The 13,006-nt window shown below is 40.4% G+C and overlaps 1 protein-coding gene across 1 annotated transcript in view; it reads left to right on the forward strand.

The window, feature by feature from the left end:
- Nucleotides 1-13,006, forward strand: part of AOPEP (aminopeptidase O (putative)) — a 207,280-nt gene that overhangs the window by 108,768 nt on the left and 85,506 nt on the right. Inside the window, exons 12-13 of the mRNA XM_070938690.1 lie at nucleotides 6,848-6,910; nucleotides 7,964-8,050. Coding sequence (XP_070794791.1) covers nucleotides 6,848-6,910; nucleotides 7,964-8,050 — 150 coding nt within the window. The remainder of the gene's footprint in view (nucleotides 1-6,847; nucleotides 6,911-7,963; nucleotides 8,051-13,006) is intronic.

Raw genomic sequence — 13,006 nt, forward strand, 5'->3', positions numbered from 1 at the left:
TCGCAAATTCAAAGTATCACATTTTAAGAAAGATTCAGAGAATTGTAACAGGTCTAGGGAAGACACTGATTGATTAAAAGACTAGAACCTAAGAGGATAAAAGGAGACAGGAATATTTTGGCTGCATTCCACCAGCCGAGAACTCAGGGCAGGGGCAGGGGGGTGGCAGTTATTATAAAGGAAGGTCTTGATCCGAGGGAGACAACTGTTCCACAGATAGCCGGATGTGAGTCCCTTCTTGTGAAGTGGGGCCGTGGAGTGCAGATGGGCTTGTTGATCACGTACCTGGCTCCCTGCCACGTGGCAACAGCCCTACCTAAGCTGCTCAACGTCATAGCCAAGGTGGCGGTTGATACCCCCAGACTTTTGGTCATGGGGGATTTCAACCTGCCATCCATCGGTGAAACATCTGAGGTGGCTCGGGAGTTCATGGCTTCCATGACGGCCATGGACCTGATTCAGTTAATTCATAGCCCTACTCACACGGGCGGGCACACTCTGGACTTAGTTTTTATCTCTGGTCAGTGGTCGAGTGGCCTTGATACAGGGGATATAGTCATCGAACCCTTGTCATGGTCTAACCACTCGCTCCTTCGACTTGACTTTCTAACCGCTACACCCCGCCGCAGGGAGGTGGGACTGACTAGGTGGTTCTGCCCCAGGCACCTGATGGATCCTGATAGGTTCCAGATGGAGCTTGGGCCATTTCCTGAGACTCTGGCTCATGACTCGGCTGAAGATCTGGTGGCCGCCTGGGACAGTGCGGCCGCCAGGGCTTTGGACTGCGTCGTGCCTTTGCGGCCTCTGACCCGGCACCGAACTCACCTAGCTCCTTGGTTCTCCAAGGAGCTGAGGGAGATGAAGCGCCGGAAAAGACTCCTGGAGAACGGTTGGAGGACCAGCCATTCCGTATCTGACCGAACATTGGTGAGGTCTCATATTAAGACCTACCTAGTGGTGATAAAAGTGGCAAAATCTAGCTATTTTGCCGCCCTTATTGCATCATCAGATAATCGCCCAGCCGCCCTGTTTAGGGTGACCCGCTCCCTCCTCCATCTGGGAGCGCGGGATGATCCCTTGCAGGGTCGAGCTGAGGATTTTGTGCAGTATCTGTATGACAAGATCGCTCAGATTCAGGAAGGCCTGGCCTCTGACTGGGTAAGTCTGGACGGGATGATTGAGGCAGGTCTTGAGAGTGTTGTTTGGGAGGAGTTTGATCCTGTGGCTCCCGAGGACGTGGACAGGATTCTGGGACGGCTGAACGCGACCACATGTTTATTGGACCTGTGTCTCTCCTGGTTGTGCTGGCTTCCCGGGAGGTTACACGAGGCTGACTCCAGAGGATTATTAACGCTTTTTTGAGTGAGGGTGTCCTACCGGCCACCTTGAAAGAAGCGGTGGTGAGGCCCCTCCTCAAGAAGCCCTCTCTGGATCCGGCTGTTTTGGCTAACTATCGTCCAGTCTCCAACCTTCATTTTATTGCGAAGGTTGTTGAGAGTGTGGTGGCGTGGCAGCTTCCATAGTACCTGAACGAAGCTGTCTATCTAGATCTGCTCCGGACTGGCTTCAGGCCTGGGCACAGCACGGAAATGGCATTGGTTGTGTTGATGGATGATCTCTGGAGTGCTCGGGATAGTGGTTATTCCTCTATCCTGGTCTTGTTAGATCTCTCAGCAGCTTTTGATACCATCGACCATGGTATCATGTTGCACCGGTTGGAGGGGTTAGGGGTGGGGGGCACTGTTTTGCGGTGGTTCTCCTTCTACCTCTCTGACCGGTCGCAATCTGTGTTGGCAGGGGGGCAGCGGTTGACCCTGAGGCACCTTGTTTGTGAGGTGCCACAAGGGTCGGTCCTCTCGCCCCTTTTGTTCAACATTTATGTAAAGCCGCTGGGTGAGATCATCCGTGGCTTTGGGGTGGAGTTCCATCAGTACGCTGATGACACTCAGCTGTACATCTCCACCCCAGGCCACCCCAACGATGCCCTTGAAGTGATGTCCCGGTGCCTGGAGGCCGTGCGGGCCTGGATGGGGAGAAACAGGCTCCGACTCAACCCTTCCAAGACCGAGTGGCTGTGGCTTCTGGCGTCCCGATATAGCCAGCTGGTGCCATCGCTGGTTATTGGGGGCGAATCACTGGCCCCCACAGAGAGGGCTTGCAACTTGGGCGTCCTCCTGGATGCACGGCTGTCTTGAAAAGAGCATATGACGGCTGTGGCCAGGGGGGCTTTTTATCAGGTTCACCTGATACGCCAGTTGCGTCCCTTTCTGGATTGGGACTCCCTACACACGGTCACTCAGGCACTCGTCACTTCCTGCCTGGACTACTGCAATGCTCTCTACATGGGGCTCCCCTTGGGGTGCACCCGGAGGCTCCAGTTGGTCCAGAATGTGGCCGCGCAGGGGTTTATGGGAGCGACGGGGCGCTCCCATGGGACACCTCTCCTGCGCAAGCTGCACTGGCTTCAGGTAGTCTTCCAGGTGTGCTTCAAGGTGTTGGTGACCACCTTTAAAGCGCTCCATGGCTTAGGGCCGGGGTATCTACGAGACCGCCTTCTGCCGCCAATAGCCTCCCACCGGCCAGTTCGCTCTATCTATCTATCTATCTACCTATCTATCTATCTATCTATCTATCTATCTATCCATCCATCCATCCATCCATCCATCCATCCATCCATCTCTATCTCTATTTCTATCTCTATCTCACATAAGAAGTTGCTCTTGCCTCATTCTGTGAGGTTAAGTTGATTTGGTGAACGAATAAGAATCTGTATCTTCAGCAATTAACATTTAGCATACTGTGGTTGAAAACTGCTTGCACTTCATATGTATTCTGAATATTTACATATACTTAATAAGCATTAAGTATTAAGCATTAAGGGGACGTGGTGGCTCAGTGGTTAAGACGCTGAGCTTGTCAATCGAAAGGTTAGCAGTTCAGTGGTTCGAATCCCTAGTGCCGTGTAACGGATGACCTCCCGTTACTTGTCCCAGCTTCTGCCAACCTAGCAGGTTGCTTTTCTTATTTGTTAGATTTTTACCCTCCTTCCCTTTAAGAGCTCAAGATACTGTAGATTTCATGTCCAACCATAACTTGGCAAAAGTTCTATAAAATAGATTGGACTGAAAGAAAAAAACAGTTCCAAGTTATACAGCAAATATTATTAATGGGCATTTAAACCTAGATCTCCTGTTCCCAAGTTCTAAAGTTTACTGCATATAGTAATTTACATCAAAACAATCAAGTCTAGGTCATCTGAATGGGTAACATTATCTTATGAACGTTAATAGACAATATAATACAATATATTATTCATTGTATTTTTATATTTCTGACCTCAACAATTAACTATCAGCAGTTTACATCATAAAAGCATAAAACATGACATTTAAAAAAAACACTAAATTAAGAGAGAGACAACTCTACCATAATACAATAGATACAATGTCTGTGGAGATTCTCAGTCTTCCAGGTTTTTCTTCCTCAAGGAAAAAAACCTCAAGTCTGGTTGCCTTTTGAAAAAGCACTTTTGAGACAATGGTGAAGATTCAGTTCCTAAGACTTTCTGGAACAGGTTTGCTTTTAGTAACTTTAGATATGCAAACACTGAAGATGCTAGTCTAATTTCCATAAGATGGAAACTACAATTGATCAGCACTGCTTGGGACCCCCTGTCCCATCATCTCATATATTTGGGGGAAGCATTAAAAGAGGCTAGTGACATATAATCATTTTTATATACATGAATGCATGTATATTATATTATGAAAATGAGTGTATCAATTGCAGAAAGATGTCCCTTGGAATAAATGTACATATATTCTAAACAGATGCCTCTTTTGTGTTAACAAATATTTTCCTAAATAATGTTTGCCAATGGAAGTGCTGAATAATTCAAAGTAGCAGTTTTCATAGATGTTTACAGATGGATTAACCCAAATGTAAAAAAATCTAGAAGTTTTTTTCCCATCATAATATCTCCTTTAAGTTATTTTGCTTTGAAAAATACATTTCATGACAATATTGCTTCTATTTAAAGCAAAGAGTTTGAGCTTGGCTTTGATCTAAAGCTTTTGATCTTGAAAGAAGGTTATTGTGGTAGTAAAAATAGGGGCAGGCCAATGTCTTTTTTAAAAACCAAAAGCAATAAAGCTAAAGTGATGGTCAAGATTTAGTGAGCTCACTCGACACACATTTATGTTTTGACATCTGTTCGTAAATGGCATCTAATTTCATGTAGGAGAAAATCTGCTCTGATCTAAATCTAAAAACTTAGAAACTTTCTTTCCCAGAATGTATAGATACATCAGTCAAATTTTTGTGAGAGCATGAGTTTATGCATATACTTATGTCAGAACATATTATTATGCTAAATATAATTATCCTGGAGGATTGATTGATTCCTTGCTTCCTTTTTTTTTACATTTACAGAAACAAGCTACATCAGTAATCTAGTACCACTTTTTCTGAAAAATGCTGAAAGTTCACAAACATACGTCCTTTTATATAACTTAGTAGTCCGAAAAGGTGCTACCATATTTGTCCCAAAGGCGCTTTTTCCAAAACACAACTGGACTTTCTTCGTTTTTTTCTGAAGAAGCTTCAGATATTTCCATCTGTAAATATCTACAAAAACTGCTATTTTCATCCAAGAAGCTTCTTCAGTTTTGTGATTTAGTGTGTGCTACCAGATTTGTGTGGTTTTTTTTTTTTGGACTCCATAGATTAACATGGCTCCTCTCCCACAAAAGTGTTAATTGTTTTAACGTGTTCTCAAAGTCATTTTAATCTCCTAGTGCCTGTACATTTTCATACCAGTAGGCAAATTTTAGGAATGATACTTCAATAAATTCGGTGGGATTTACTCTCAAGTAAACAATCGGGAGTGGGGGTATAGAGTAGTGCCTTTAAAGCAAAGCTTAGGCTTTGCCAAGCTGCAGCTTAATGGAGGAATCAACTGTGGAATGGCCATGACTAATAGAAATGGCAAGAGTCCAGTAGCAAAAAGCAAAACTTAATGCTTGCTTTTAAGATGCACTTCAGAGTCTCCACGGAATTCATCTGATATGGTTTTGGATTCCACAGAGGTCAAGGAACTATTGGGAAAAGAAAGTTTTACATTCTTCCTTTCATTTTAATATGCTCAGCTAGAATACTTGCTTAAAAGAATGCTCCGGTTTGGAATAAAAGGGAGGGCAGCAGATGCTGGAGAAAGGACATTTCTGGTCTAAAAATTGAATTTTGCCCCTATTCGCGCTTCTACCTCGTTTTACTTTTTTGCCCTTTTTCAGATCCGTGCATGATTTGATTCATCTGCAACTTGAAGAGCAAAAAAAAAAAAAAAAAAAAAGTCTATACTATTTTACTATGCAGCATTATTTTAGTGTCAGTTCAGCCCGTACGCTTGCATTGACAATATTGATATAGCGCTGTATTAAATTCAGAGTTTTAGGGCACAAATCCGGGATCCTTTTTTTTGGGGGGGGAGGGCTGAATGCCGCCCTTCCAGTTCCACCTAACTCTTAAGGAATGCCGTGTGACCGTGGAAAGGGGACCCTCGCTCCCTTGTTAGTAAGACCCCCCCCCCGCTCCCCATCAAGCACGTAGTGTAAAAACCATCCCAATGTTCATTGCCTGAATTCAAGTCCGGAGAAACCTAGTCTCCGAATTAAAAGCTAGGCAAAAGTGAAGGGAAATCGCCGCCCTGCATTAAAAGCCGCGGGCGAGCCGGGATCAGCGACCTGAGGGATTTCCCCCAACTCGGCCTAGGCGAAGGTTGATTCCACCCGTTGCCACTCGATCCCCTGCCACCCAGCTGCCTTGCGTGCAAGCGAGAACTGACAGCCCTGGACGCCGCCGTTCCCGCGGAAACGTCAGCCGTGGGGTGGGTGGGTGGGTAGGTGAGGATTTTATTTTATTTTTTATTTTTTGGAGTGGGGTGGGGGGAGGCGGCGGTTGCCTGTTGCTCGGAGCGCTCGACTTCAAACGGCGCCTTTTACGCAAGGCAAGTTGAGCAGGAGACAGGCAGACGCTCCACGATTGAAAGGGTGACGTTCGCCGCCCTGAGCCGCCTCCTCCGAGGTTACCTTTCGGGGATGGGGGGGGGGGGCGAACAAAGCCAACCGGGCTGGAGTATCCCCTTAAGGCAGGCTCCTCCTCCTCCTCCGCCCCCCCTCCCTTTGATTTCGGAGGCTGAACCACGAGGGCGTGTGGGGGGGGGGGAGAGAGGAAGGGGTCCCCCCCCTGTTCCCTTAGGTGTTTCTGCTGCCTTAGGAGATCCCCGCGTCTTCCGCAGCAGGGCGAAGAAAAAAGCCCGAGGAAGCCGCGATCTCCGCTCCTTGCAGCCTGTTGCGCGGTGCGGGGGCGGAGGGGGGGGGGGGAAACCGTCTCTTGCGACCGGACTCTTCGCGGCGGCCGCAGCTGCTGTCGGGGCCGCCCTATCCAGGGTAAACACAAATAGCCCGACCCTCGTGCGCCGCGGGAGCGATCGCAGCCGGCGGGCGTTGTAAGGCAGAGGCGCCGGGCAGGCTTTTTTTGTGTGTGTGTCCGTATGTATGTGTGTGTTTATGTATCGAGGCGCTGCCGAAGAAGAGCGACTCCCTCGCCCAGCGTCCGAGCTCGGGCTGCGCGGTGGGGAAAGTTTTGTTCTGGTCGCAGCCGATCTTGGAGATTTCGGAGGCGCTGGATCTTGGGGGATCTCGGAAGCCGGGGGGTGGGGTGGGATGGGGGGGAGCTACGATATCGATATCTCTCTCTCTCTCTCTCTCTCTCTCTCTGTGTCTCTCTGGAGTTGCGGTCCAGATCGCCTCGAATAAACTTGCGCTTTTATTTTGTCTTCCCCATCTAGCCTTTGCTGGAAGAGAGTCGCGTTTGGCAAGAAGGTCGACTAGCGCAGCAAGTGAAAGAAGAGGTAAAGAGGCGCTTTCCTTTGGGAGCCGGTAGTTTTAGATCGTGGATGATGATGATGTTGATGATTATTGGTTAATCTTTAGTGAGATTCATAGCCTTTGAGGCTGGTTAATAGCTCAGCAGCTCCAGTCCTAACCAAGGACCTAGGAACTGTTAAGGTATCGTCGGAGGATGTAAGCTGTTCCGAGTAAGGTGGTTTTTTGTAGAGTCAAAATGTTCAAGTCCGGTAAATTTAGAATTTCTAAATAGCGGGGTAGCCCTTTGGGTATTGCTCCTATTATTATTATTATTATTACTATTACTATTACTACTACTACTACTACTACTACTACTATTATTATTATTATTATTATTATTATTATTATTATTATTATTATTATTATTATTATTATTAATTTCCTCCCCGATTCGGGCTTGCACCTCTGTGCGCCCCCTTCCCCTCCGCTTTCCGATCCTGAGATATTTGCTATATCCGCGAGAAATGACATGGAGAAACTGCCCCTTCGTCTTACTTTGACCGCGACCCGTTGATCCCACCCTATTTAGAGGGGCGAGAAAGGAACCGCCGAGATTTATTCTTTTTAAAATGCTCCTCTTCTTGAAGATGTCACTATTTGAAGAAATCGCATCTTTTTCCCCCTTCACCATCATCGTTTTTCGCCCCCGTGCAGTTCTGTAACAATTCCACAAATGTTTTGGTACAGCGGAGATTTCTTTATCCTATAAGAGATGTTCTGCTGGGCTACTCTGGATTATAACAGCAGACAGAAGTTACTGCATTTGGTGAGGGTGGGGGAGGGAATAGAGAGAAAAAGCTTTTCCGACCAAGAAGAAATAGCTAAAAGGCTTAAACTGAGAACATGATACTGAGGACTGGAACAGTATTTCTCTTCCCCATTTCTCTATCCTGGTTTTTTTTTCCTAGTTTTTTTTTTTCCTTCCAGTGAAGCAATGGAAAATTGTATCTTGAGTCTGTTTATAGTTTCTTACTCATGCTGAGTAGTTGCACTCAAGTTGCGTCTTCTTAAAAAAGCTGTATGGTTTTGACATATAGGTCGTAAAATGGATTCATATAAATCAGAGGTTCAGAAAAGGCACTCGGCGGAAAAGGCAACGACCAGAAGAAGTCACTTTCCAAAAGGTACCGGCTCCTAATGATCTAATAAGTCATAATGTGTTATGTCATTTGTGTTTTTATTGTGCATTATGCTTTTTAAAAAGTTTTTAAAATGATATGGAAATGTATTGATTACGTGCCATCGAGTAACTCATGTAGTACTTATTCCTGGAAGTGTTCTTATGCGAAGGATCATTTGTGAACAGAGCTGCAAAATATAGGTTAGGTGTTCTATTTATAGTGAAGGAGAGCTTAGAAATGAGTTTATGGAAAATAAAATGTGTTTTTGTTTCCTCCTCGTGCAACTTCTAAACCCTTCTGATTCAAATAACTAACCTGCTTAGTATCTTAGAAATAAGCAGTGTAACAAATTTCAAGTTGATGTGTGACTTTCAGGTTAAAAGAATTTCCCAGCTAGGATTAATCAGTATTAATGATGTGTAAGGCTCCTAAGATTTCCTTCTTTTAAAAAAATGGATATTGGGTTTAAATAATGTTTGATGGACTACTTGGTAAAGTTGAATGTACATAAGGGGTTATTCTGGCAGATTCTTGTAATTTTTTTGTTTGCTTAAATAACATTTCCTGCTCTCAAGAATAATATTGCTGGACATATGTTGTCTTTTATGCCTGTCTTTCTATGAAATATAGGAATCCCAATGTATAACTAAATAAATGGAAAGGTTTTGGCAAGGTGGTTTATTAGTGATTTTCTGCATGTTTATTGAGACCTACTCAGCAAGTGTGGCTTATATTCCTTGATAATGATACTGAGGGCCAAATCCATTTAAATAAAGTTCTATCCTTGAACTCTTTTCAACAAAGTTAAATTTTAGTGATTTCTGTGAAACTTCCTTCCAAGTAATTTTACATCTTTGCCTTGTGTTGTGAATTGTGCTGTTGTTCAAAGCTGATTGGTAAGTAACTATGTTGAGCTGTTTGTAGAATTGTTAACACCAGAATTGCTTCTTTTTATTAAGTTGAACTACTGAAAAGCTATATATCTTTCTTCAGTAAGATTTAAAGGCAGTATGTTATTTTGTAGCTTGACAGTGCAGCAAGAAAGTCTGATGAATCATCACTGTTTCTGTAGCCAAGTTCTTGCTGTTAATATGAGTGCCAACTCCAGGGTTATGTTGCCTTATTATGGACATTGCTCTGTTTGACAGATATCTCTGGATAGTACAGCTGAATGTGGCATGGGGAGAGATGGACAATTGAAGAATAAGCTTATGAAGTCATAATATTCTGAATCTCCATCAGTTGTCTACTGTTGTAACACAGACTGTCATAATGTAATCTATTCAGCTGAAATTTTTACTGGGTGTGCATAGTATTTAAGATGCTACTTCACTTTTTGTTCAGATTTGCTTAAGAGTCTTGATCAAAAATTAGTGTTTCAACAAAATCAAATGTAAAATAACTAATAGTTTCATCAAGTAGATGAACAGTGTTACTTGTTTATTCTTGCATAGAAATAACGATCTGTTGTTTTAACATGAATATGTTCATAAGAGCTATGGATCTTGCAGTGCTGATATCTGAAAAAAGAAGGCTATCAGAGTAATATCTCATGTGATTTATTGACCAGAAAGCAATTAGAATTTGAATGTTTTAAATAGGTAAGGTTTAAAATCTGGAACAATCTGTTTTGTAAAATAATTAAACACTGATCCCTGAAATTTTTCCAGTATTGATGGCCAGAAGTGTGAATTTTATTTATTTATTTTCTGTTTGTGACCTGAAAATGGGATGACCATATTAGCCTTTGTTTAAAATGTATAAATAATAATAATAAATAATAATAATAATAATAATAATAATAATAATAATAATAATAATAATAATAATATATTAAAGAACAACGCAAGAATATTGTTATAATGGGACATTAAGATGGTTTTAAAAGCCTGCATTAAATCAAATCAAAACAAAACAAAACGTTGATTTAAAAAAATCTTTAGATAATAACAAAATACTAGTAAATAGGAGATAACTTAATATTCTGGCATAAGAATTCCCAGAGAAGGTTCTCTTCTGGTTGACAGGTGTTAGTTCATAAATGTTTCAGAAAATTATCATAAAAAAATTATTGTAGTAAAAGAGAAACATTTGCCTTTATTAGTAGGCTAATAAAGAAGATTTAAAAATACAATGAGGACCTTCAAAAGTTATGCCATCACAACACCATTAAAATTACTGAACGTAATTTATCTCTGTTTCTGTCTTATGCTTTATAGCTTTAGTGTTGTTTTTCGTGAATTTTAAAAGGAAGATCTTCAACATGAAGTGTTACCTATGTTTTGAAAAATTATTTCCATGGAGCAAAAGCTTAGAAAAACTTTTCCAAGAACTGAGAACTATGAGGGTATGTTTCAGTAAGTGATAATTTTATAGCTATCCCATATTAGAAGTTGTAGGACAGAAACCTCGAAGATATCAAATAATTAGGACAAATCCTGGAAAAGTATAAGATATCTTCTGTGAATACCAGTGAGTGCAATTCTAACTTGCTGAAGCTAAGGGGCTTTGCTTGTAGAGCTATTTAAATGGTCATTTCCATCTTAATCTGTCTCTTTGTTATTTTTCAGTTTACTTTGTTATCTCTTCTGTTTGTTGTCACGTTGCTTGCTGTGCTCAATTATCTAGTTTAGGACCTACTGTACTTCCTATTGCCATGTATATGATAGTCTTTTTTTCACTTTATTTCTTTCCCTGATTTGACTTTTCTTTTCCAATTATTTTTCAAGCTCTTAATACTTGACTTTTTTTTTCTCCCTTCCCCTTTCTTGACTTCTATCACTTCCATATTTTTTTTTCCTTTTTTATTCCTACTGATTCCTCTTTGTATAGATTGGTTGAATACACAGTCTAGTGTTTGGACCTTTTAATTAGCTTTGCTTTTCTATTATAAGGAGGAGCATTCTAAAATAAACCATGAGCAAAATTGTTGTAAAGTCAAACCGAGGAGCAAAACCTGAAATCTTTGAAGAAAGAGATAATGAATCTAATTTAAATCTACACTTTTTTTATGATAACCCGAATTATAAAACGTGTTATGATAAAACAGAAAGAGAAGTTAGGTAAGGTTAAGAACTACTTAACATATTTACTGTATATTATTCTTTGCTTTATGATGAGACCAGCCATAATGCTAATGAGTTCCTAAAATAAATTTGGAGATTATTGAAGGATAGCCTGTAACTGCAAAACACTAAATTCATGTATTGGGGATATAGCAGTAGGAAATTTAATTGCAAACATCTGTTGGGCATCTGATTTGGAAAGCTGGCGTATTCAAATGCTATATTAATTTAGGACCAAGACAAAACAATTGTAATTAAAATATTTGGCTTTCAAATATGTACAGCGATTTCTGTATTATTTGAAAGTAGTAGTAGGTAATAATTGATTAAACATTGGCATTTAATGTAAAAGCATATTATTATTAAAAAAGGTAAGAAAATAATTTCTGAGTTTTAATAAGGGAACACTATAACAGATAGCTGGAATATATGTAGGTACAGATATATCATTTAATGTTATCGTGTTAGACTTTGTATTTTCAGAATGCGTTTCACAATCTAAAGAAATACTCAATTCTAAACTTTTTTGTTTTTAAATGCCTCTTTCATATCAGAGGGAACGAAGGAAGAATTAAGACATAGGCTTTTGGTTATTGCATTTTCATTGACAGTATAATTATTATTTTCACATTTGCATCTATAAATTAGTATGTACATTTCCTGGTTGTATTAACATCCATTGTAACAGTTTAGCTTGGTACCGTGCATATTTATTTTGCATTGTTTTAATGTTTTTTATGTTTTATGATATACATGACCCAGAATAACTTGAGATGAGCAGCTATAGAAATCAAATCAATTAAATAAAAGTTCAAATATGAGCTCTTTTTTATTTTTATTTTTGCGTATTTGTTTCTCGACCCAGAATAACTTGAGGTGAAGAAATAGAAATCAAATCAATTAAATAAAAGTTCAAATATGAGGTCTTTTTTATTTTTATTTTTGCGTATTTGTTTCTCTTTTTTGTGATCTTTAAATGGCCACTTTATGTCTTATAGGGAATTGCTTATAATTGGCATCAAATGAATATATTTTCAACATATGTTGTTTCTTTGAGCATTGTAAATCTTTTGTTTGGTTTTTGTTATTTTGCGGCCTTTTTTTAGGCAGACCAATAGTTGCTTTGCATTTGTTGTATTTTAGGGTTATATGGTAATTTCTGGATATTATTTGATTTTGTATAACACTGATATATTCAAGAAAGAGAAAGTATTCACTTACCTTCATATTTTTGAAGCCAGAAATTTAAAACATGGTTATTTGTTGTTTCATATTATAGTTTAATTGATGAAAGGTTGTCTTTAGTCGCTTTGCTTTTGTTGAAATTAATTGCATGTCAATAATTTGAAAATTATTCTATTCAGGGATGCGAATGAAAAAAAAGTTGACCATAATATTTGGAAATGAGACCGGCTTTTTTCCTCGATTTGAATTTGCTGTTATCTTTTATCTTTTCAGATAAGTTCTGCTTACAACCACTCAATTTGTGTCATTTTTTTAAAAAGAAGGCCGCCTCATTTATATGTTGTACAGAGAGGTGTCATCAGTAAAATAATTTTGAGGGAGTCTAAAGACCTTCGGGAATATTTCTGAAACACAATCTAGGACCTTTTTCTCCATTTTTTCTCCAATCTGATGTGACCCTTTTAAAATAAAAAGCACACAACTAGCACGGCCATGTGTTGGGAGTAACTTGAAGTATACGTAGAACTAAATGACTTGATTAACGTGGTTCATTGCCAGCAGCCATTTCCCTGCTGCTCAGTGAAAGATTAAGTCCACCTTAATGTGAAACACAAGTTTTACTGAAGAAAGACAGACAACAGAAGTGTCGGGTCTTTTATTTGAAGGGAAAATTAGCCACACTGCTGCAGCTTTTTAGTTGCTTGCGCCT

Source organism: Pituophis catenifer, unplaced genomic scaffold, assembly GCF_029215685.1.
Source record: "Pituophis catenifer annectens isolate HBS135680 unplaced genomic scaffold, rPitCat1.0.hap2 SCAF_2, whole genome shotgun sequence".
Taxonomy (NCBI): Eukaryota; Metazoa; Chordata; class Lepidosauria; order Squamata; family Colubridae; genus Pituophis; species Pituophis catenifer.